Source organism: Pinus tabuliformis, chromosome 9 (genome assembly GCF_031772625.1).
Source record: "Pinus tabuliformis cultivar Carrire ecotype Pingquan chromosome 9, CPIR1, whole genome shotgun sequence".
In the NCBI taxonomy this organism is placed as follows: Eukaryota; Viridiplantae; Streptophyta; class Pinopsida; order Pinales; family Pinaceae; genus Pinus; species Pinus tabuliformis.
In genome coordinates this window covers 851034766-851060875 of record NC_142307.1, presented here as the reverse complement: position 1 = coordinate 851060875, position 26110 = coordinate 851034766, and the positions used below count along the sequence as shown (strand labels likewise).

The window sequence follows — 26110 nt, the reverse complement described above, 5'->3', positions numbered from 1 at the left end:
CGTCAAGGATGATGCTCTTGGCCCTCGCCATTTCCTTCTCGTACTTGTCATTATCAGCTGGGTCAACTGGGAATGCTATCATCCTCAAGGCGAAGTGCTTGACACGATTTTTGTCAAGTATGGATAAGATTCTGGCCTTCCAGACTATGAAGTTTGAGGCTCCATCCAGTCTGTCCTAGTCTCTTACTCCGTGTAGTGCCATGTTGTGCTTCTACTTCCCTCCTGGAAGTTCTCGATGTGACTCCCTTTGAGCCTTGATTTCCCTCCTAGAAACCCTTCTGCCGATGTCGAGATGCCCCCTACTCTGATCATTTGTGCAACTGCACCACTATTCCAGATTTCTCGGCTAGAAACCCTCGATAGCAACTCCCTCCTCCTTGGCCTTGCCCTGTTAGGTACTGTTCTGACTATAGTACCCCACCAACTCCACTCTGCAACTTACCCACAGCATCCTAAACCCCAGCAACCTGAAGGTGAGAGATCCTAAGCTCTGCGCAGTCCCGGCACCGGCAAACTAGCTCCCTCAGCCAACTGCGTCAGCCCACCTGGCCTTTGCGTGGCTCTGCGTGAACCTGTTTTTGCCTCCTTCAACCTCTGCGCAACCTCTTCTTGGCTTGAACTTGATGACGCAAGCACTGAGTCACCCCTTCCTTGTTGCTTTGCTGCTAGGAACAGATTCTGTCAGTCAGGACAACTGTTTTCTGCTACTGCTGCTCTACTCCGTTGATGTCCTCAGTTCTCCTGTGATCTGCAACCACTCTCTGATACCATGTTGGAATTTCTAAGTCTGACACATTAGAAACACTTCATGCACTTTACTGATTTATTCCTACCTACTAATTCTGTTAATTAACAAGTTATTTACCATGTAAATATTGGAGATAAATACAAATGCATGCTCAACATATTACAGATCATCAACTGAAGGAAATAGAAACAAGCACACAAGTGACACCATTGTTTTTGGACTAATGTCATCGAAAACCCCAATGTGGGAAAACAGGTGCAGCTATCTAAGGGTTTTATTATTAAGTAGTTCTTTTCTAGGTACACTGGGTGCCAAACTGGATAACCCGATAGAGATAAAAAATCTGGTAGCAATACCTCTCTTCGGAAATAGGTATTCAGAAAGCCTGCTCCACGAAATCCCTCTCCAACACAATCTGAAGCTCAGCATTAGCTCTACTGGCCTTTGCATCAGCCTGAAACCCTCTGCGTCAGCCTACTGAGGTTCTGCACAACCTCTTTGGCTCTCTGCGTCACTCCTGCAACCTTTGTGTGGATGACGCAGGCCCTTTTGGCTCTGCGCGGTCTCTGTTGCCTCTGCGTGGTTGCTTCTAGCTCTGCATAGGCCTCTCTCTGCTTTTGCGATGGTCTCTCGACACTGTCCCTGCCTCTTTGCCCCGTACTAATTGCCCCTCACTGCAACTGATCACTGGTTCTATCTCTCTTAGCGAACCCCATTGTAGAGTATAGAATGACTGATCACTCTTGTGTATTCTCCAAGTGACCCTCCAGCCTCCTCTTATACTTTTCTCGTTGACAAATCAACAATCGAGATTAAGTCCCTAATCGACGGCTAAGATTAGATCTAACTTGATCCATGTCTTTTGGACCATTCTAACACAGTTTTCTATTAATTCACATTAATATTTTAATTTCCCTAAGTTTAGACTTAGGGACTCCATTAAAAATATTAATTATTTTAATATCTCCCAAACTATTTAGAATCTGCCCAAAACCTTTCTAGGTATTGGAGATCTCATGTGCCCTAACCTCTCTACCAAATTTCGTGGCTAGAGCACATCCGATGCTACCCCAAATCAGCAATATATTGGTATATTCAAAGAATGAGGAGGAGCATGCAGAGCACCTAGCAGTGGTATTGAGAATGTTGAGAGAGCATCAGTTGTATGCCAAGCTCAGCAAGTGTAGTTTCTTTCAGACTCGGATTCATTATTTGGGACATGTGGTTTCCAAGGAGGGGATAATAGTGGATCTGGAAAAGATTAAGGCTATCATGGAGTGGTCAACTCTGAGGAATGTGGATGAGGTCAAATCATTCATGGGACTAGCATGTTATTACAGGCAGTTCATCAGTAACTTCTCAAAGATTAGCTATCCTATCACATCTTTGCAGAGGAAAGGGAAAAAGTTTGAATGAACTAAAGAGTATGCAGCTAGTTTTGAGCAGTTGAAGCAGTTGCTAACAAATGTTCCGGTCTTGAAGATTGCAGTTCCTGATAAGGAGTTTGTGATTTGTACAGATGCTTGCAAGGAAGGACTCAGTGGAGTCCTGATGCAAGAAGGGCAGGTGGTTTGCTATGAGTCAATAAAGTTGAACAAGCATGAGTAGAAATATGTGACTCATGATCTTGAGTTGGTAGTTATCATTCATGCATTGAAGAAGTGGATACTCTTGGAAATACTGAGAGGGGGGTGAATCAGTCTTTCTTTTCAATTGTTACTTTTACCAGTGAGATCATTTATATTTAGAACACAAAATGAACAATAAGATTAAACGCTTTTATTAATTTATTTTTCACAATAAATCAAGTACAATGTATATAGGGCTCCAACCCTAGATGAAGAGACTAATCTTCAATCTCCCAGGCTCCAACTTGTTGCCAAGCACCAACTTGGACTTTTGTGAGGCTCTGACCTCTAGGGCACCGACCCTATCTTCTCAAGGCATCGACCTTGCATTTAGAGGCTCCAACCCCTAGGGCACCAACCCTTCTCTGGTACAGACTCCGATCTGGTTTCTTGAGGACTCTAATCCTCTAGGGCTCCAACCCTATCTTATCCAAGGCACCAACCTTGAGTTTAGGAGCACCAACTCCAAGGACACCAATCTTATATTTGCCAAGCACCAACTTGGACTTTTTAAGGCACAAACCCCAAGGGCTCCAACCCTATAGCTTCACTTTGTCAAGGTATGTTTGGTTGTACTTCACGGCTCCCAAGGTCTTCTTCACTGAGCCCTGTCAATCTTCAGCTTCACTGTAGTCTTCACGCTACATCACCAATGACAACCTTGTCTTACCATGAAGGTGTCGTCGTTTCTCTTCATATTACCCAACCACTTTCTTCAAGGTCACTTCATGATGACTAATGCATCATGATCTCCAAGATTAACTCCAAGGACAGCTAGGGCTTCTCAACAATGTTGCACGAAGCGCCCCCCCCCCCGGTTCCAAGCCCCGATGCGCGTCCCGTACGGAAGCGCCTAGGAAGCTTGGCCGGAAGCGCATCCTGGAAATTCGGAAGCATGGTATGGAAGCGCCGCTTCCGAAGCGCCAAAGTGCGCTTCGTACGGCGCTTCAAGTGTTGGAAGCGTGGTGCTTCCGAGGAGGAAGAATACGCTTCCGGTATGCTTCCGGAAAAGCGTTTAGAAAATCGTTTTTTTTTTTCAATTTTTATTTTTTAATTTTAGGTGAGTTTGCTTGTTGGGGGCGGGTCCACCTTGGGTTAGGGTGACGAATGAAGGCAAAAAAAAATATAAATATAGCAGATGCTCCCTCATGGTAATGTTAAATTCTTAAAGTAAAAGTGACATTCTCCTTTATTTTTCATTTTCATCCTTTTACTTAAATTTTTAACATTACCATGAAATGACTCAGGATGTTTGAGAGTGGTTCCAGCCTCATTGGACTTCATATGGAGAAAATAGAATTTCATATCCTATTCAAAATTCAGCAGACTTAACAGTTTTCAGGAATTCAGGATCAATGGAATTGTGGCATTTCATTAGATTATATCAAGTATGAAGGTATGCGATTAGCATTTAATCAAGAGCACCAAGCCCTATATGTACCCTAGTGCTGGTGGTGTTAATTGTTGAGCTCCTTTGTCACGCGACATGCCCTTAGCAAAAAATTACCTTTCAATCAAGTCAAAATCATCGATCAAGCATGTTAAGCTTTTTCTACCATATTTTAAGTCTTGAATTAGGTAGTTTGATCAAAATTGGGCAATGTTCACTAATATCCCTAGACAATCGAGGTAGAGGCAAAGGCTAGACAAGAGGAGAAGAATCTAGATTCTAAATGCTTGATGCATCTAAATGGGTGATGCTCGAATAATTAATCATTAATGTACAATGGATGTTATATCTATCTTGATTTATGCAAAAATATGCATGTTTTCATGTCTTCTACAACTAATTTGGTATTTGGGATGTTTGTTTTGAGTATAAATGCAAAAAAAAAAAAAAAATATATATATATATAGCAGACGCTTCCGCAGACGCTTCGCTTCCTAGATTTTTGGAAAATGACGCTTCCGCGTCCCCGCTTCCAAAAAACGTCCCCGCTTCGTCCCCGCTTCGTGCAACATTGGTCTACAATAAGCTGCACTAAGACTCAATGTCTGCACCAAATAATTCTTCTAGGGATTCTATAATGTACCTCAACACTGCTGCTTCAAGGATGCTTCAATATGTTTGCTACAAGGATATCGACAAACTTCACTGTCCAAAGGCCCAAGTCTGCTTCAAATGGTGATCTCAAGTTGCTTCAACAAATCTTCAGATGATGATCTTCATAATATTAGTGAGCTGCTTCAGATGTTGTCAGCTGCTTCAAATCTTAAGAATGTTCTTAGTTAAGGTATGTTGTTATCCACAAGGCCCAAGGTTTAGTCCAAATACAAACCAAATCCAAGTCTTTGCCTCTGCGCACTACTGTCTTCCAAGGTCAGATTTGAAGCTCAATAATACTCCTCTTTTCCAGAGTCAACCTTCCAAATATGATACAGAGATCCTCCTTCAAATCTAATCACAAGGCAATATGTCAACAACTCTGTCACAAATTTATAGCATTACAGAAATTTGTCCTCTTCTCACTCTCCAGAACTCGTCAAGGATGCTTCAAGTGTTACAGGTCCAAGGTCAGCACAGGTCTGAAATTGTATCTATGGTAGAGATTTGTGATAAGCCCAAAATCTGTAACAAACATGCCCAAAGTCTGTGACAATCCACAATCTGAGGTCTGCAATGATTAACCACACAGTCCGTGTTCTCTTCCTTGTAAGGTCGAGCTTTGTACACTGTAACAAGGTTAAAATGAGGTATGAGCAGGCTGAGTTCTGTAATAAAGGAACAGGTTCGAGCTTTTGAGAAAGGTCAAAGTTACAGACCTATAATAGGTTGAGTTGCAGGTATGTACTAGCCTGAAATTGCAGGTTTGTAATTCGGTCTGCAATAAAGACTGAGCTGAGGTCTCTCCAACGAAGTCTATAGCTTAATAAGGGATGTCCTGAGGTTTCTCCAACAAAAAGAAAAGTCTGCAAATAATCCTGAGATCTGTACCAGTTTCCAATAAATGATAAATAATCCTTGTTCAGAACCCAAAACACAAAAAAATATATTTGCAGCTCCACATCCTTCTTTATTCTTCTCACTTCAAGTCCGAAATCTGTCTCTGTGGTTGACCGAAGTAATAGATGAGGAAATGAATTTTGAAACCCTTATAAATAGTGGTTTTCGCAAGCCAAAGCGAAGAGACACGTCACTAAAGGTAGGCCAACTTGGGTAGGCTAGCACAGGTCGGCTTACTGTTATAGATAAATTTCATTACTTCAAAAATCCATTTCTCCCAAACTGCTTGGATTTTCGGGCCAAGTAATAGCTCGTTGGGAAGGCAAAAATGTGCTCTAAAAGATGGTGTAGGTTCCATAATGAAATGTTGCCTCTAAAGTAGTGAAAAAATATTTTTTTAATGTGACTGTTAATTTATTAGTGCGGAATTTAAGGTAGGGCAGTTAGGCTTCTTCATGGTTTGGCTTCTTCTTAGGCTTCTTCATCATAGGCTTATAATGTCATCAAGATAGTGATATGCCATTAATCATATGCAGCATTGACTTTTCCATGTCATCATAAAGTCTTCCATCATCAATATCATCTGAGGTAAGAACATCTAAGGTTATGGCTTCATCATCAAGATCATCAAACGTACATGATTGGCACTTCTTCATTAGTGTCTTGATATCTTCAAGAGTTATGACATCATTTGGCATGTCAAGAATATTTGCCAATGCCAAATTGACATCAATGACAGCCTAGATTAATAATATCCCCCTTTGTCATTCATGGCAATATTCTTTCCCTTCCAATATTCTCTCCCCCTTTAACAACAATGGCAAACGGGGTGTCCAAATACTCCCCCTATCAAGCTGCTTCTTTTCTTCATGAATAGTAGTTCTTCATAGATATGTTACTCCCCCTGTCGCGGTGCTCTTCTTTCTGGAAATGTGGTTCATGATAGATGTGCTTACATTCCTTTATGTGATGAACGAACTCCCCCTGTTTGCACAACCTCCTCTAGCTCAGGAAAGATTACCTGCTTAGTGATCAAGAGGAAGACATCTGAGGTCTGCAATGATTAACCACACAGTCTCTGTTCTATTCCCTGTAAGGTTGAGCTTTGTACACTGTAACAACGCTGAAATGAGGTCTGAGCAAGCCGAGTTCTGTAATAAAGGAACAGGTTCGAGTTTCTGAGAAAGGTCAAATTTACAGACCTATAATAGGTCAAGTTGCAGGTTTGTAATAGCCTGAAATTGCAGGTTTGTAATTCGCCTGCAATAAAGACTGAGTTGACGTCTCTCCAATGAAGTCTGTAGCTTAAAAAGGGATGTCCTGAGGTTAATCCAACAAAAAGAAAAGTCTGCAAATAATCATAAGATCTGTACCAGTTTCCAATAAATGATAAATAATCCTTGTTCAGAACCCAAAACACAGAAAGATATATTTGCAGCTCCACGTCCTTTATTCTTCTCACTTCAAGTCTGAAATTTGTCTCCGTGCTTGACCGAAGTAATAGATGAGGAAATGAATTTTGAAACTCTTATAAATAGTGGTTTTTGCAAGCCAAAGCGAAGGGACACATCACTAAAGGTAGGCTGACGTGCATAGGCTAGCACAGGTCGGCTTACCGTCATAGATAAATTTCTTAACTTCAAAAATCCATTTCTCCCAAACCGCTTGGAGTTTCAGGCCAGGTAATAGCTCGTTGGAAAGGCAAAAATGTGCTCTAAAAGATAGTGTAGGTGTCATAATGAAATGCTGCCTCTAAGGTAGTGAAAAAATATTTTTTAATGTGACTGGTCATTTATTAGTGCAGAATTTGAGGTAGGGCAGTTAGGCTTCTTCATCATAGGCTTATAATGTCATCAAGATAGTGATATGCCATTAATCTATGTAGCATTGACTTTTCCATGTCATCATAAAGTCTTCCATCATCAAGATCATCTGAGGTAAGAACATCTATGGTTATGGCTTCATCATCAAGATCATCAAAGGTACGTGATTGGCACTTCTTCATTAGTGTCTTGATATCTTCAAGAGTTATGACATCATTTGGCATGTCAAGAATATTTGCCAATGCCAAATTGACATCAATGACAACCTGGATTAATAGATACATTATCTACTTGGCAGAAAATCCATCTAGATGAGTGATCACGGTGGACTGAGATACTTGTTTGACCAACCCAATTTGAATGTCAAGGAAGCTAGATGTTTCGCTACTCTCAGGGAGTTTGATTTTGTGATCAAGTACATCAAGGGCAAAGAGAACAGGGTTGCAAATGCTCTTAGTAGAAGAGTGCATGCGAATCACATTTCAGCGGTGAGCACTTATGGGATAGATTTAAACGAGTGGATCTTGCATGCAGGGCAGCATGATGAGAAGTATTAGCAATTGAAGCAGAGATTGCAACAACAAGGTGAAGGTGATAGCGATGAGGACTATCACCTCACAATAGGTGGCTTGGTCAGATTCAAGAGAAAGATTTATATGTCAGATAGCAGCGAGTTGAAGAAGCTTATCTTGAGAGAGTTTCATGTCAATCCATATTCAGGCCACTCGGGATACCAAAATACTTTGACAATTGTTAAAAAGTTCTACTATTGGCCAAATTTGAAGAAAGAGGTGGTTGAGTTTGTTGCAAGGTGCTTGGGTTGTCAACAACTGAAAGTTGAATGCAAGCATCCAATTGGTCTATTGCAACCTATTCCGATTCCAGAATGGAAATGGGAGGTCATTTCCATGGACTTCATTATAGGATTTCCTAGGACATCGAGACATCATGATTCCATCATGGTTGTGGTTGACGAGCTGAGCAAGGTAGCTCACTTCATTGCAATGAAGTCTACAAATTTAGCTAGTGAGGTTGCTTAAATCTTCACAGTGGAGATAGTGAGGTTGCATGGTGTTCCCAAGAAGATTATATCAGATAGAGATGCCAAGTTTACTTCCAGGTATTTGAAGGAGCTATTTGCGGGCTTGGGGACAATGTTATCCTTCAGTACAACTTATCATCCACAGACCGATGGGCAGAAAGAGAGGGTTAACAGGATCCTTGAGGATATGTTGAAGATGTATGTCATGCATTAGCAGAGGAAATGGGAGGACCATCTTCCACTAGTGGAGTTTGCTTATAATAATGGGTATCAAGAAACCTTGAAAATGAGTCTATTTGAGGCTTTCTATGGGTGGAGTTGTAATACTCTTATTAGTTGGAGTGATCCAATGAACATGGTGTTGAATGGACCGGACATGCTTGTTGAGATGGAGCAAAAGATGCAAGTTATTACAAGGAATTTAAAGGCAACACAGGACAAGAAAAAGAGTTATGCAAATCAGCATAGAGCATTCAAGGAGTTTCAAGTTGGGGAGCATGTGTACTTGCAGGTCAAGCCCAAGTGGAGCTCCTTGAGGATCGAGTCATGTGCCAAGTTGGCACCTCAATATTGCAGGCCTTTTGAGATCCTTGGGAGGATTGGACCAGTTGCATACAAACTTGCATTGCCACCAACAGTGAAAGTCCATGATGTTTTCCATGTTTCATTGCTTAAGAGATATGTGCAGGATGTTGGTCATGTCATTAATTGGTTTGTATTGCAAGTGGAACTAGAAGGAGAGTTTCAGCCAAAGCCACAATGCATATCGCAACAGAAACATCTCATGCTCCATAACAGAGCAATAGAGCAGGTTAAAGTGTAGCGGAAGCACTTTAGGCCTGATGAAGCTACATGGGAGATGGCTGATCAAATGCGGGCATTATATCCTTCTTTATTTGATGGTTGAAGCAAATGAGTTTTTGATATGTATATATATGTGTGTGTGTGTGTGTGTGTGTCATTGTAAATACCACATCGAGTTGTGTTATAAACCTCCAATAAGCGGGTATGTTTGTCATGTTTGTCATGGTTTTTCAGCATTTGTCATTGTAAATACTACAACGAGCTATGTTATAAAGCTGTAGTAAGAAGTATGTATTGTTGGTAAAAGTGTCATAGAACACCGAGGATGGTGTTCACCCAAGGGGCAGGGGTTCATACCAGTGTAGCGAAAATTGCGATTTTTTGAGTTTGGCGATATTATCGCCCAATTTTTACGTTAATTTTTTTCACAAAAAATCGCGATAACTTGAAATAATCGCGATTTTTTGATATTTTTGGAAAAACTTTTGATAATATATATATATATGTGTGTGTGTGTGTGCCAATTTTTTGATGAGGAGGAAGAGGTGACATAACCTACCCAGGCTACCCCTGTCACCAGTAGAAGACGTGGTCTACCTCCTATAGCTCCTAGTTCTTCAGCTTCTAGAGCACAGCAAAGTCCACTGCCAACTCCACCGGCATCTACATCTAGAGGGAAAGCTATTGCATTTTCTCGCAAGAGGGGCAGAGGAAATCAGTGGTATTAGTTATTTGGTTCATTTCATTGTATATGACATTATGACTCATGATATGAGATACATTATTATATTTTTTGTTGATATTTTAAGGCTGAGTTGGAACTCAGGAGTCAGGACTGTCTCAAAATATCAACAAAAAATATAATAATGTATCTCATATCATGAGTCATAATGTCATATACAATGAAATGAACCAAATAACTAATACCACTGATTTCCTCTGCCCCTCTTTGCGAGAAAATGTAATAACTTTCCCTCTAGATGTAGATGCCTGTGGAGTTGGCAGTGGACTCTTGCTGTGCTATAGAAGCTGAAGAACTAGGAGCTACAGGAGGTAGACCACGTCCTTTACTCGTGACAGGGGTAGCCTAGGTAGTTTGTGTCGCCTCCTCCTCATCATCAAAAAATCGGCACAAAAAATAAATAAATAAATAAAATAAAATAATTTATTTTTTTTTTGTCGATCTTTTGATGAGGAGGAGGAGGTGACACAACCTACCCAAGCTACCCCTGTCACCAGTAGAGGACATGGTCTACCTCCTGTAGCTCCTAGTTCTTCAGCTTCTAGAGCACAGCAAAGTCCACTGCCAACTCCACCGGCATCTACATCTAGAGGGAAAGCTATTGCATTTTCTCGCAAGAGGGGCAGAGGAAATCAGTGGTATTAGTTATTTGGTTCATTTCATTGTATATGACATTATGACTCATGATATGAGATACATTATTATATCTTTTGTTGATATTTTGAGGCTGAATTGGAACTCAGGAGTCAGGACTGACTATTTAGGACATGATTCACTGTTATGTGTGATGTAGCACTAGAAATGATATTACACATCTTATATATTAGTTCTTTTATCATATTTATGTGTCAATGTATTTATTTTATGTTGTAGATGCTTTAGATATTAAAAAAATTGAAAAAAAAAGAATATTTTTGTATTTTACGATTTTTTCCCGATTATTTCCCAATTTTTACGATTTTTTCCCTCGGTGATATTATGCCGATAATGATTACTGCAAAATTGGTTTGTACTAACCCCAGGTTGATTTTCTATGTAAATAAATAAAACTAAGGTCATGGGACACATATTCCAAGCTAAATGGAGGGATAAACACTACAGTGGACATCACTTGTGGTTTATTCATGGATAGGGAAATTGGCAAAGGTAAAGAGGCAATAAATGGCAATCTAATATGAAAAATAAAGGAATACAGAAGAAAAGGGAGATGAAGCGACACAAATATGCATGCAAGGAAAATTAGGGAGAAATTAGAGGAAAATGAAAGAAAAAGGAAAAATGAAAGGAAGAGACTAGACATCAATGATAAAAAGGCATCAAAAAAACAATTTACAACTTTTTTCAATTCTAGCTTTGATCATTTTCAAAAAGAGAGCTCTAAGGTAAGAGAGAGAGGAAGCACTTGGACAAGTAAGCAACCAAAGGAGAGCAAGGGAGCACAAGGAAAAGGTTGGGAAAGCAGCTCCAACAAGAGGACATTATAGGTAACAGGTTGCATGTGTGATATCATTGTTCAGATTCAAATGCATGGTGCATGCATTTGGTTATTTATTTGCTTTGTTGTCATTGGCATGGGATTTGTCTGGATTGACAATGGCTTTTAGCCTTGCCTTGCCATTTCCTGGATAGTCATGATGTTGTGGGTTCCTTGTTCACTTTAAGCCTTGGATGGTCAGTAGACTTTGGATCCTGGTGAGGTGGTCTCGGGAAATTCCCAAGGGTCAAGGGTGGAGATGGGATTTCTCCTAGAACTCTTAATGGATGGGTGGAGATAAGGAAATTCCTTTGGGTATGGTGAAGAAAGTTGGGGGCATCCAAGCTTGTTTGGTGTTAGCGATTTTTGGAGCGGTTTAGGTGAAATCACTGTGGTTAAGGGTTGAGATGGTTTGGCCTCTAGAAGCCCTGGTTGGTTCTGTTTTTTATTCGAGATCCCACATTCATGCATGGAATATGGCATGGGGGTGATTGGCTCAAAGAGAGATTTGGTTCAACCCAATCTATGGTCAGGTGGTACGTGGAAGTCCCTGACTTGGTTGGCATTTGCATATGTTAATATGAGTTATTTCCTTATTGTGATCAACGAGCACATGTACTAGTTATTCTGTTGATCTTATGACCGATTTTCCATGGATTCATTCTGGTTATATGTTGGTTATAGGAAAGGTTAAATGGTGTTCTCTTGTTATGGATCTTGTTCATAATTTGATAAGCTATTGAATGGTTATGTGAATGCATGGGCTAACCAATATTGTTGCAGCTAGTTTGAGAAGGCATTGAGCCTTCTTGATGATTCCTTGATGAGTTTAAGGAGACATTGAACAAATATATATTCATTACCTACAGTTACTATGTTTACCATGTGTTTGACAAAATGTTCTCATGTGTTTGGAAACTTCTGAGCAAGATCTATCCTTATCACATCATATAGACTTGTCATCATCTTAAACTTGATTTTGAAAAGTTTTGGGTTGTTTTGGGTATTGGCTTGTAGGCTAGCCTTGAAAATGTAGCACTGATTTCGCGGTCGCGTGCATAGAATTGACAAATTTTTGCTACAAGTGCACGGAGGGAGGCCTGTGCGTGCGACTGGAGCCTTCCAACCACACTCACAACAACTTATGTGTGCGATTGGGCTATGAGCTTAGTTAAAGAGAAGTTCCAGCTCAGGGTCTAAGCCCTAGGGTTTGTGGTCTGATACCTAGGTGATTGGATGTCCCTAAGAGGATTCAGTAAGTTTCCAGCTAGTAGACCCCACTTCCATAGCTGGAACCTAAACGTTGAGTCAAGTCATAGTAACACTCAGCTCATGTTTACCTGGAGAGCTTGTAAAAGTGGGTAAATATGGGATAGGGTGGTTACACTCCTCTCTTAGGTTACTTCATCCTCTTGTTGCGAGAGGAATTGGAGCACATATGGGAATTTGTATAGTTTGAAGAAGAGTAGGCTTGAGCAGTCCAGGGCAGAGACAATGGTGTATGTGCACACCAACCTTCATCTTATTCGCAGGCAGAGGGAGGGGTGGTTGAAGGGAAAGACAAAGATGTGGGATGTTTTTCCTAATGATATAGGTTTGGACAATAGTGTTGAGGATCTTAATGATTAAGTGCTAGAGACTATCACTTATGATGATGGTGATACTCTTGAGGGGTCATCTTCCACACCAACAGATGCAGAGATTACATTGGATACAGAGGAGGAGGATGCAAAGGAGAGAAGTGGTGACTATGGCAGTGATGTTGATTTGGATGATGATGATTAATGAGCTACCTACTACCTCGTAGTTGTTTTGTATTTGCTATTTCTATTTTCCATTGGCATTCCTAGTCAAGAGTCCTTAGGACTCCGTACCTATGTAACACATTTTGATTTTGATGACTTAACGAGAAAACTGCAGTTTATTGCTAATTTATTGTCTTTCTCATATTGGATCATTGATTATTCTGTCACGATTGTATTTGTATGCATAATGTTACAAATTTAGAATGTAGAATCTAGATGTATGTCTGAATTTTGTATCATCATGAGAATTTGGGAAATATGAAATATTTATTTAGTATATATATATATATATATATATATATATAGTGTTAGTGTGTGTGTGTTCTATGTGTCCTATTCTGGGGGGGTCTACGTGCCCCTTGTCAAGCACTCGAATTTGCGTGTCCTGTGTTCCCATGTCAGGTGACTTAGTTTGTTACATAAGATATACATAATGACATGAGTACAATGACAATTATGAAAACCAAAACTAGTTACATTTTCCAACATAATGAAGTCAACACTTAGTAAATGGCAGCATGGAAATAAGACTTGAGAAGGTTCTCCCAATAAAAGGAAGAACTTCACTTACGCCTAATTCTTGAAAGACATGAAAGAGGAGTCTCATGATTAAAGAAAATCCTCGTACTTTAGAATCGAATTGAATGATTCAAGAAGAACTCATGAATTAGAGATATTGTCTTAAGAGGGAGTTGAAAGTAAAATCTGATATATCTTGGATGGATACACTACTACTTAAGGTTTGGTAGAAAACTAAGAGGAGCATGTAACCAAGATCCTCCAGAAGCTAATCGGTTCCCTGATATATTTGATTCAATTTCAAGAACACATCGATTAGGGTGGCAGTGTTGATGATGAATACATGTACTAATAATGGTTGGTTCTCTTGGGATTTGGTATGACTACCAGATGGAGCTTGAAGCAAGATTCTATTACACTGCGAATGGAGAAGATATGGAAGTTTGCACAATTAGCTATGAAGCAGTTTGGCTCTAAAATGTTCGATGGACTATTTGATGACATGTTGGATTCGATTGATTAAAGCTATATCAAGATTGTTAGAGAACAGGGAAGGTCACAGCACATTACGATTTGTGATATGATGCAGGATGGAGCCATGAAGCTACAGTATATCTCCACTGACGAATAGGTAGTCGATGCATTAATAAAGTCCCTTCCTAAGGGAAAGGATGAGCATTTTTTACACAAGCTTGGGCTTGTGGATATCTCCTCCCTATTTGAGAGGGAGAGAGGATGGACATCTTATTCTCCATGTGTCAGGAACTATGGCCAGGACTAACAACCATAAGTCTAGTACATGAAAACGAATAGGGAGAATGGTGGGTTGAATAAGCAGCATGGATTGACATTCTTGAAACATGTACTGTGACCAAGACTAACAGTCGTAAGTCAAGTACATTGATCTGATATAAGAATGGTTCAGGAGACCGATATTTCCTTGTGTCAAGTATTGTGACAATGGATTCGGAAATGGTCATATGACGACATACTTTGGTGAACCTAGGGGGAGTATGTGCCTTGAGAGGTGGTAGTGTCCTATTGAATGCCTCCTAGCATTGTGCTCTAATCTAGTAAAGAGATAGAGCTTAATTGTCAAGGCCTTGGCATTTTGACAACGTTGGTTATGATAATGTTATCATCAACAATGCTTATAAATATGAATCCTTTCTTATATGAATATTTCAACTTGTGATTATCTCGCTGAGTCATTATGAATACCTCCCTAGTTAAGAGGGAGTGTTGAAGTTGTAACTAGAGTCGATCTTCATAATGTAAATTTATCATTGATGTATTATTATATTTATATTTATTATATTTTTGTCAAAGCATGTTCTTCATGCTTAGAGAATCAAAAAGAGAAAAGAAATTTATTATGAGTCAAAAGAAAAATTATTTGAGTCATGTCCCATTTGGACATTTGTAAGAAAAAGGAATTTGAATTTTATATTGAGTCATTAGTCCACAAAGACGACCAAGTCGGCACTCCATGGACAACTCGGCCTGGCCCTCCAGTGTGACACCCATTTGACCCTCCGGGACGGCTATATATAAGAAACAGTTCGACCTACTTGGAGGACAGACACAGACATTACAAGAAGTACTTTTTTGAACCTAGCGAAGGAGACAAGAAGCCAACTAAAAGGAAAGAGAAAGCAAGACAGTGGCATAGAAGAATATTCATCATTGACCAAATCTCAGACCTAGTACAGCTCGCACGTGTGAAGAGGCTGATATTTCTGAAGTGACCGTGGGCTGAAATTCAGCCTCCCTTGTTACAAGACCAAAACTTTCTGTGGTTGACCAATTTCGAATAGACTTTACTAGTGTTGACTTTGACTCTTGGAGGTGACTTGGAGGAGGGTTGGACTTGGTATCTTGGTGGTATATTGGTCTTGCTCTTGCTCTTGAATATCTCCCATTTTGATCTGATTCTATAAAAGAAAGATTGTGGGGTTTTGCCCTAGCTAGCAGCCTAATTTTTGTGTCTCTTGTCTCCTTATGATCTTTATGTTTCAAACAATTGTATAATTGCTTGACATAAGAAGTAATAAAAGGACATTTAATATTCACAAGTAATTATCAAGAAGGGGAATTAAGTGTCATATTTCATTACACTTGGTTTCTCAACAGATATCACATCCACTTCTTCTTCAAAATTCCATAGTCCAAAACATCCAAGAACTTAAGTTATAGCAAAAATCCCAAGATGACTCATTTGAAATAGATTTCTAAATCAATCACAAACCCTAACTTCCATAGAGCATATCTCACAAAGTATAAAAAAACAATGCCTAAAATGTTTACCACATGTACATGAATATCCTGCCTCCATATCCTCAAAAATTTCATTGTCTGAAACGTTATAGTGAAATTGCCAATCTGACACATTCACTCCACAAATCACATTTTTTCTCTACCTTTAAAACCACAAGAGTATTCCCCATCATCTCTTATGCACCTTAGATCTCTTCTTGCCTTGATACACTTCAAATGTGCTCATCTCTCCTTTATTCGTATTGTTTCTACGTTCACTTATGGGGGCGACTTGTAAAATTGGCGAAGTCGACCTAACAATGTCAAAAACATTCATATCTCCTCATTCTTATGGAGTTAGAGGGAGTGCCATGTACCATTGGAAAGGAGTCGAAAAAAGCTTTTCAACCATATATCTTATGCTTGTTGAAAAATTTGGTAGCTATGGTTAGTATTTCATTGGCAAATTATAAGAGAAAATTTGATTTTGTTTGTTGACCAAGTTGGCCCCACATGGTGAAATACATCCTACTAAGACACATATAAATACAAGTTCAATAGAGCTCATTTTGGCATCTCATTATTCGATCTGAAACAGAAAGAAGTTCACACGTGCGAACGAGAGGACAAGAGGATTTGACTTTTGTGTTGACCAGCCATTATAACATCTGCCTTGACCAGCTTTGACTTTGTTTCTTTGCTCTCTGCTTGACCGAATTGATGACTATTTTTGGAGGCCAAGGCTTTCTGAGGATCGTTGACTGAAGTTGACTGAATTGCATCTTTTTTTTAGGCTCATTGATCGCAGGTCAACCTTGAGATATTGAACGAGATTCTCATTGGTTCGTTGACTATGGTTTTGACCGAATTTAGACTCTCTGTTCTAAGCTACCTCAGGCTGAAATTATGCCCTTTGTTGCAGACTTGACATTGACCAATGTTGACTGTATTTTTTCTCTCCTGTGATCGGTTTGACTTTGTCTTTGTTGAGGTCAAGAAAATTGGAATCTTGTTGGAATATTTTGATGTACACTTTGATGCACTAAACCCTCTCTTTCTATGGAAAGATTGTTGGGTTTTCCCCTTGTGAGTTTTGCCCCGGTTACTAGCCTAAATATTGGTTTCTCTTGTCTCTTGCTTTACTGTTTACTGTGATCTATATTGCTCTCTTGAAGAAAGTGAATGGTTGAATCTTTTCATGTATAACTACTTAATGATTAGAATGTTAAAAGAAGACTAATTGTAAAATCGGAAGTAGTTATCAATTTGAAAAACTGTTCTAGTCTTGATTGACCTAGAAAATCAACAATGCTCGCATTTGAGCTAAGTCTATAGAGTAAAAACTTAAAAAGGCCTTCAAATATAGGGTATACAAATTGGGCATCAAAAGTCCAAAAATAATATTTCTAGCAATCCACATCTTGCAATCTTTATCTTCGACATCAATAGTCTCCCCATGTCTTTAACATAAATGACAACAATATTTCCAACATTATAGATGACATACGTGCACCTTGACATGGACGGTTGGACTAGTCCATACACAAGTGATCACCCCCACAAATGCAGTCTCCCATAAAACCATGAGTTCGCAAGAGAGTTCACCCAAGGCAATCCAATCTTGTACAAGAAAAGAGTAACCCGAAGTGAAACTTCAAGGGACCATCCATGGTCCAACCAAGACAACAAGATATAGACTCAAAAGACACGTTTAGGATACCTGATACAAGGCCTCACATGGTTTTTACATGGTTTTTGACTTGTGACCTTGAGCTTACAATGGTGATGATAAATACTGCAAAGTGTTCGTATGTACCGCTATTGACATCGGGCGTAACAAGACCCACTTTGGCAGTATGGTGAATGTAAAGGTAGGCCAAACTAGCAAAAGTTTACTTACTAGCTATGTAGAAAATTTATGACAAGAAGGAACAGCCACTCGAATACCACCTTTCTAGAATCCAAGGACATTAGGGTTGACATATGTCCTAGTTTAAACTTAGAAATCATGCAAGTTGCCATCGATCTATTCATGAAAATGAGAAGACAAAGGAAAACAAAGCCATACTCCAACTTGAAATTCCTGTTGAAGTGGCTAGAACCACAAGCATATACAAGATTACAAACAATGAGAGGGATTTCACAAGTTCACCTCCATAAGGTCCTCGCCTTTATTTGGTCCAAGAACCAACCTTGGGGCACAACCTTCTCCTAGATCAATGGTTAAAAGAAAGTATAAAGAAGAAGCAAACACGATCGTTAGAAGGTGTTATCTACAGAGCAATTTACAATTTACGATTACAAGAACAATTTGTTCTACCAAGATTTGTTTGACATTGTCATTGTTGTTGGCCCAAGGTTATAAAGCACCTATGAGAAGTTGCAAGAGACAATCCTTCAAAAGGTCAAGGTCAATGTCTCTACTAGATTGAAGGACCTAACATAGTCCTCGGAAGCCACTAGCTACAAGGTCATATCTGATGGCTGGAAAAATGGGTAGGGAAAGATCTCCTTAAATTCTTGGTACAACTTTTAAGAAATACATTGATGCATATATGCACATTAAAAATGTGTCATTAATTTGTGAATTTTTAATGAGTTTGTGCAAGATGAAAATGTACAACATGTTGTGTAGGTCACAACAAATAACATCGCTAATTATTTGGTCATCAACAAGATGTTACAAGAAAGGCACCCCACATTATTTTGAACTCCACGAGTCACCCAATGAATCAATTTGATGCTTGAGGATGTGCGCAAAATCTACATTATCAAGGAGGTCACTAATTCATCTAGTGCATCACAAAACTCATGTATAACCATGCATTTTTCTTAGCCTAATGAAGAGATTCATAGGAAAAAGGGAGTTGGTGTGTCCTTCCATCGCAAGGTTTTCCACCAACTTCATTTATCTTCAATCTCTCATCTATTGCATGTTCGATATGAAAAGGATGGTTCATTATTCATGAGTAGCATGTTAGCATGCTTAGCAAGAATCAATAAAGCAAATTCGTTACTAAACTAGTGTACCAAGATTCCTAGGAAGGCATCTAGGAGGTCTACAAAGTTATTGAATCTTTGGTAAAGGTTCTTCACTTGGTTGATCAAGAAAAGCCCATAATGGGCTACTTGTATGGGGCAATGGGTAGGGCCAAAGAAGCTATCCAATTTTATCATGAGGCCTTGAAAAATATCTAATGATCTAGTGTTTGAAGAATGAATAATGGAACAAAATGCTCCATCATCCTATTCATGTAGCAGTGCTTCTCCTCAACCTTAAATTTTTCTTGCCCTTGTGATTTTGATTTTGACGGTTAGGTTATGCAAGGGTTCCATACCTGCCTTCAAAGGAAGGTACCTGACCTCATCTAGCTAACTACATCACCATTAATTGAGCAAAGGAGCTATATAGGAATGTCAAAGGACAACTTGGCCTTGATATTGTTGTCAAATAAACAAAAACCTTAAGGCAAAGTAAGCGATTTGAAATTTAATTCCATGTTTTCTTTATTTCCAATTTGCTACTAGATTGGAATGCAATTCAAGTGTTTTCCTCTTTCTTTCATCTTTGTTGTAGATGCTTGGTGGAAAATCACCAGTTTTAAGGAAATTTGTCCTTTAGGTGTTCAGACAACCTTGTACCACTTCAGGTTGCAAGTGCAATTGAGGTGTATTTGAAAAAATACACACAAAGAAATGCAACAAGTTAGAAATTAATTTCTTATAATTTATGACCCTACAACATTTCATGTAACCCTCAAGACTCATTGAATTTATTATGATTCTCTCACAAGTTAGATTATTAACACCTTGATGTGATGGTTTACATCTACTACAATCTCCTGTTGTGAGTGAAACAGCTTGAGAGACCCATTGATGTGAATGGCATTCCCTTGGATGACATTCATGAGATGTCTTAGTGCATCAAGCAGCTTGTTATAGAGGAGGCATCTGAGTAACTAAAGGAGGAGAAGCATAAGCATAAGGCATGGAAGGATGATTTAGAGTTCTTAGGTGGAACAAGGAGAATACTAAGAGTGAAAAGGTTGATGTGGCAGCCTCAATGCTACCTTCAACATAGAGTGAAACACCCACCAATAGTCATTTCACTTTAGCTAAGGACAAGCCATTTCCCTTGCATATAAAAAGGGAAAGGCAACCATGAGCTAGCTTACGAGATTGACCATTGTAGATGACTTATGGTGATGACATACATTTATTATATATTTGATGTAACTTTTATTGTGTATTCAATTTTGAGTATTGATTGGACATCTATCAGGTTTCAATATCAACAATTAATGTTTGATGTATCTATTGGCATGTTATGCATCTTGAATATCAATGATTTTGTGTATTTGTGGCGATGTGATCATTTGATGTTGTTAATTTGCATTTCTTTAAATTGAAAAAAATGGAATATATTTTTGTGCCATGAATTGTTGAATTTTTAAATATTTCTATATTGTTTCTGATGTCTCAAGCTCAAGACCCTCGCCAGTTTTTTTGTCAATGTCAATGTTTGCAAAACCATTTTCTGCATCTTTCAATTTTGAGAAATATTCAAAATTGTACTCACATACTTTACTAAAATGATATATCACAATCAATTTAGCATTATGGCATGTGTATAAACTTATAAAGATAATTGTGCAATTAAATTTACTCTCTAGAAAGATTTTACATAATCAAGGAACTAAGAGAAATAAAATTACCATCTAAGAAATATAGAATGCTTTTATCTGGAACCAAACAAAATGCCACATTTGTCAATACCAGTGATCTATTAACTAAAGAACACACTTAAAAAATGAGTGTGGCTTCTTAAGAAAATACAATAATAAATAATAACAAACTTTGTGCTACTCCTGATAGAGTTCATCTTAAGAGGGGAAAGTAATATGCGCACTCTTGATGAAATCTGACAAGTTCAGTAAAATCCTCAGATGCTTCAACACGCTCTTGTAAAAGATTCCACTGAGATTCAATCACATCAACCTGCCATCAACAATGTGGTTGATTTTATCAAGTAATTGTTACTTCAATAGCAATATACTAAATTTGTTCATTTTTCCAAGAACCAATATGGAAAACAACGATTTTGAAAATTGGAGATAATTTGAACAAATGGAACCAGGTAAGAATGCATTTCTTTTTCTTCATTTTTTGGAATAAAAACTTCCTATTATGACTGTTAAAATTTTCATCATATGTAAACAAAATGCCTTTTATACCAAAAAAGGTTGCAAAAGCAGCTTCCACAAGCCCTATCAAAACACAAAATTCTGTTGGCTACAAGAATGGATTTCTATACAAGGTAGTAAAATTTTAAAAGCAAAATGAACAAACATTGTTTAAATGTCACTTACGAGAAAATGGAATCTTGATTCGTCTTCTTTAGGACATCATAGGAGAGTCATTGCAAATTAAATAATTATAACGTACTGCACTTACATAATGCGGGCAAGGACCATTACAGTTTTAGATATAAGCATTGCAATAAGTTATGGCCACACAACTGAATAGATCCCCACAATAAATTCAAAATCCTATGACAGGGAAAATACAACTAGAATAAACGAATGTAGCTCTTGTTGAAGATTTCATCAATGATTCATGCATAGACAATAATATAGGGCTTTGGAATTTTGTACATTAAATCACATTGTTTTTCATTATGTTAAAATTTTAAATGCATAAATAAGTTCACTAATGCCACTTGCGACTTTTTTTGCTGGTAAAGAGGGGCTAGCAAAATTTCGTCCACCAAAGTTCAATTTCCTCCAAAACTGTGCTATGCTTTTTCCAATAAAATAGTTGGTCAGCATGGTTGTTGCCTCAAAATCTAGCAAGCATTGTGAGAGGACTCACAAGGAAAAGGCTAGACCATGTTGCAACAATGAGGGAGATTGCTACTGTCACCTCAACAATCTTCCTCCTACTCTTCAGTGGAATTGCACAAGGGAGGCTTCCTAGTGATCTCACCTAAGGGGTATTCTAGGTTATATGGCTCAAGCTTATGTAAATATAGGTAAGGATACTCTTCAATGGACAAAGACACAATTCCTTTTGTATTGGAATGGTGTATTATATACCAAGCCCTAAAGAGGCACATATGACCTAGGGTTTTAAGATGTATATTAGTAAAGGAATTACTAGGCATACATGCACCAAACAAAGGATTTGCAAATGACATAATCAAAAAAGGAGAAAGCAAACCTCAAATTGAACCCTAAGTTGAAGCCCTAACTAGGGTTAGGGTTTTTCTAGGGTATGAATTATTTAGAGAAGATGATGTCAGCCTTTCTAGGGCAAATTTAACCATGTAAAATGCAAAATTTTGAGTGATACGGCTCTATAAGGTTAAATTTAATCCTCTTTAGCTCCAACATTCACTTACCAGTGCCCTAATTGAATTCAGCCCTAAAAATATCCCTAGCAGCTTGCCTTGAAGGGCTTAGAAAACTAAAACGAATGAAAATTTTGAAGTTTTTGTAGTTTTATACGAACACCAAAGAGACCAGTGCCTATCCCTACTTGGGTGATGGAGTCTTTGCAGCTAAATTTAAGAGAAAATGAATTAATGTTTGGAGTAAGGGGGAAAACCTTGTTTTCACTTGAGCAAAGACTAGCTATCTTTTTTGTGAGGGATGAAATTAAATAGGGGAAGCTCTCTAGGAGGTCCCCTATGGATTTCAAGGAAAATAAATTTCACATCCAACAATCAACTAAGATTTCCCATAAATAATATGCATTTAGACATGGAACAAAAAAACCATAGCATTAATTAATCACATGAAAATAATAAAACTTGCAATTAAACTTACAATTCTTCCCAATACCTTCTTTGAATACCAAAAGGCATCTCCAAAACAAAAATCAATCTCCAATAGCAATAGCTACAAAAAGAACACATATTCACAAGTAGTGAGCTTACAAAAGGCTAAGTTGAGCTCTCTAAAGTAGGCCAAAATCCATGAGTGATGATTTACGTAGTTCCCCACTCTAGTTGACCTACCCTAATATTACATAAGCCTTGATATAGCCTTAGGGATCATACATTATTCTTTGAAGACCTCAAGTCAAGGATCTGGTTATTTGACTTTTACTATTAGTGGATGTGATAATAATTGTGATATGTTAGTTTGATGTTATGATGATAATGGTTGTGATGGACCTGTTTGATGACTATGTCTAATCATATGATGGATTCATTATGTTGTCTTGTTTACATTAGCTTCTTGCTTACAATTAGCGATTATGTTGATGATTATGTCATGATGATGATTTAGCATACACAATTATATTGATGACTAACATTATGAATAAATATTACTGATGATTATTGAGTGTGGCAAGAGACCACCCAGATGCACTTGCATGTGATGAACCGACAACCTCTAGTTTGATTGAATTACATACTATTGTCTCAAAAAAATTTAGTTCAAATTTATATTTTGCTATGATTATCGATGGCATGTTAGTGGTTGCAGACATAAGTGAGTTGCTTGGTCGAACGACTCACACATGGGTGATGGGGTTGTACAGATAGATGGAACTTCATGGGAGGGGTGGGACAGTGTCCCTAATTTCACCCACTAGCACTCCCACCATGACTTAGGGTTCAAAGGTGTTGGAATACCTTCGCCTTGAAAAACACGATATTGTGGGAGCAAAACTCTGATTGGGTTACTCACGAGGATTTATTGGGGGGTGTGCATCAAAGTGGATTCCTTGATCCCTAGCAACATTAGTCTCACTATAGAGGGTGACATAGGAGTAGACAATGGTCTCTGTTGTCGTGCCCAGTTTTTCCCCTCAAAGTCACAGGATGCCTGAAGGGCAAGTGGCATGGCACCCTTTTAACTTCAAGAGAATTTCTTGAAGGGCACGACCAACTTGGTAGGCTTGGCATCAAGAAGAAAAAACTAAAAGATAATTAAGAGTTGATAATCATACAATGATGAGCACTAATTCACACCATGTAGTAAGAGAGGTTTTAGAATCAAATTAACTAAATCAAGAGTAAACCTTGGGATAAAGGGAAAATAGGAAGAATTATAAAAATTGGGCCAATTGAGTAACTCTACCCTTCTCACGTTTGGAAAATCTTAGGTAGATAATGTACATTAAAAATAACTCCAAAATATATAACTATTCTAATAGCAAAAGGGGAGGGGAAATAGAGTTAACATTAATCCAAGATTAGTTTAACCTCATTAAGAAAAGAGGGTGATGTATGAAATTAAATAATAATAATTTAAAATTTAAGAAATTTAGTTTCATGAGAGAACCTACACGTGGCAAGTGTTGAGAAATCCAAATAGCGGCAGTTGAACAATTTCTCTTATTATGACATTATCTTCTGATGGCTTATTATTATTATTCTTTCATTCAATTTATCGTTTCATATTATCAAGACTCATGCCGAGCAACAAATAGAAGAGAACACAAGATGAAGGCACGCTGTCGGGGAAAAACCCCACTCTAGGGGAAAACCCAATCAAAATTCTTCCTTCAATAGATTCAAGATGACCAAGACACTTACAACTTAGACTCAAGACTACCCCATCCATCCTTGTCATGCTTCAGTTCTATTGCTCCTATAGCAGTCAGTCTTCTTCACACTTGTCTTTGAAGAGATCACCTCTGCAACCAATCTGAGCTCCTTCATCCACTGTGATAGCACCATTATAATAGCACCGAGATACTGTGAAAGCACCACTGTAATAGCACCAAACTGAAGTCACTATAATAGCACCAAGATGAGGTCATTGTGGTTAAGTGAGAGCACTGAATTGAGGTCACTATGATAGCATCGAATCCTGTATTCATTGTAATGAGAGTTCATCTTTGTAATGACAATGAGCCTCTCCTTCTGAAATAGCACCGAGTTGAAGTCATCTGAACTGTGCACACTATGATATCTGAACTTTTCATTGTAAAGACACCGAAACATATGTCTCTGAAATCCCTATCTGAATTTCTATGTGATGAAGTTAATGTGAAGACCCTGTGCTTGTATATATAGTGGTTGTCCAATATAATTGAGCCGACATGAGTATTTGAATAGTTGTGTCTATATAGGCTGACATGTGATCACCTTATGGAAGCCGACTTGATGGAGATTCTTTCAATAGCAAGGAGACTTCGATGGATGGAGGAGTCTTCACAAATTGACTTTGACAATAACCTAAATCCTACAATGGAGGCTTGACCTATACATTTGACCCAAGCATGAAACCCATGCTTTAATAAGTCAATTCAATAATAATAAAAATTCTTTTAGATTTTCTTCTCACAAATATATTACATTTTGACTTTAAGTAAAATTATCAAGATTGAACCTAGTTACATTGTTCAACACTCCCTCTTAACTAGGGAGGTATTCATATTTACATATAACCATAGAGGTACATGGAAGATCTCAAAAAACACATCATCTACAAAGAAGTTTATGCACTGTAATGCCATGGACTAGATTCCTGACCAGGGCAATCTATCCATTGGTCTATCTTCAATTTCGGCACTGCAATGCCATGGACTAGATTCTTGACTAGGGCAATCTATCCGAGTGGCACTAAGTTGGACTCAAGCTTTCAGCCTCTCTAGGTACCATCAGGCTTACTTGCTAACCACCAACCCAGGGATCCAGGTGCATGTCAGAGCTCAATGACCAATGCCACCTTTCCTACTTCGGGAACTGACATCAACACAAAGTGCCAACCAGATGTCCTCCCAGGCAATGCTTCACTTACAAAGCCTCAACACCCCTTGAGCCAGCAGATCAAGGACAAAAAATCTCTCCCAATCAAACTAATCGGCAACCAGCATGCTATCAAAACTTCGAGAGATTTACCTGTACAAACACAACCCCAATCTGTAATATACTTTCACATGTACATAATCAAATACAAACCTTCGAGGTCTTCCAGACAACTTGATGTTTCTTCTCAACTTTTCATAGTAGGACTTAGAGCTTTGCCAATGAATCTTTGACAGAATATTTCTCAACCATGCAGCTTGTTTTCCTTCTTCTCATGCAACAACATATTTCATAAATCGATCCGGCTTCTCAGCAGCCCTACAGAATACATTCTAATTTCTTTCTCTCACTCATGGCCTTCACTAAAACTTACAGTTGTTAGTCCCGGTCTAGTGCATGACACATGAAGTAGAGAACCATATCCGTCACTCCCTCTTAATCAGAGAGGATCTAATCATTCTTGTACAAAGAACCATCCTCTTATCCTAGGGAGATTCCTTTCATTCAAGCTCCCTCTTAACTTAGGGAGTTCTACTTCTTCTTTATGATATCAGAGAAT

General features: G+C 38.5%; 2 protein-coding genes across 2 annotated transcripts in view; one reads left to right on the top strand and one right to left on the bottom strand.

Moving 5' to 3' along the window:
* The window catches only part of LOC149151460 (uncharacterized), a 30403-nt gene extending 16351 nt beyond the window's left edge, over positions 1–14052 (top strand). Inside the window, exon 5 of the mRNA XM_089439221.1 lies at positions 13920–14052. Within this exon, the coding sequence (XP_089295347.1) occupies positions 13920–14052 (133 nt within the window). The remainder of the gene's footprint in view (positions 1–13919) is intronic.
* The window catches only part of LOC149151459 (gamma-tubulin complex component 4-like), a gene marked incomplete at its 5' end in the record, with an annotated part of 418255 nt that overhangs the window by 127845 nt on the left and 264300 nt on the right, over positions 1–26110 (bottom strand). Inside the window, one exon of the mRNA XM_089443166.1 lies at positions 20695–20783. Within this exon, the coding sequence (XP_089299292.1) occupies positions 20695–20783 (89 nt within the window). The remainder of the gene's footprint in view (positions 1–20694; positions 20784–26110) is intronic.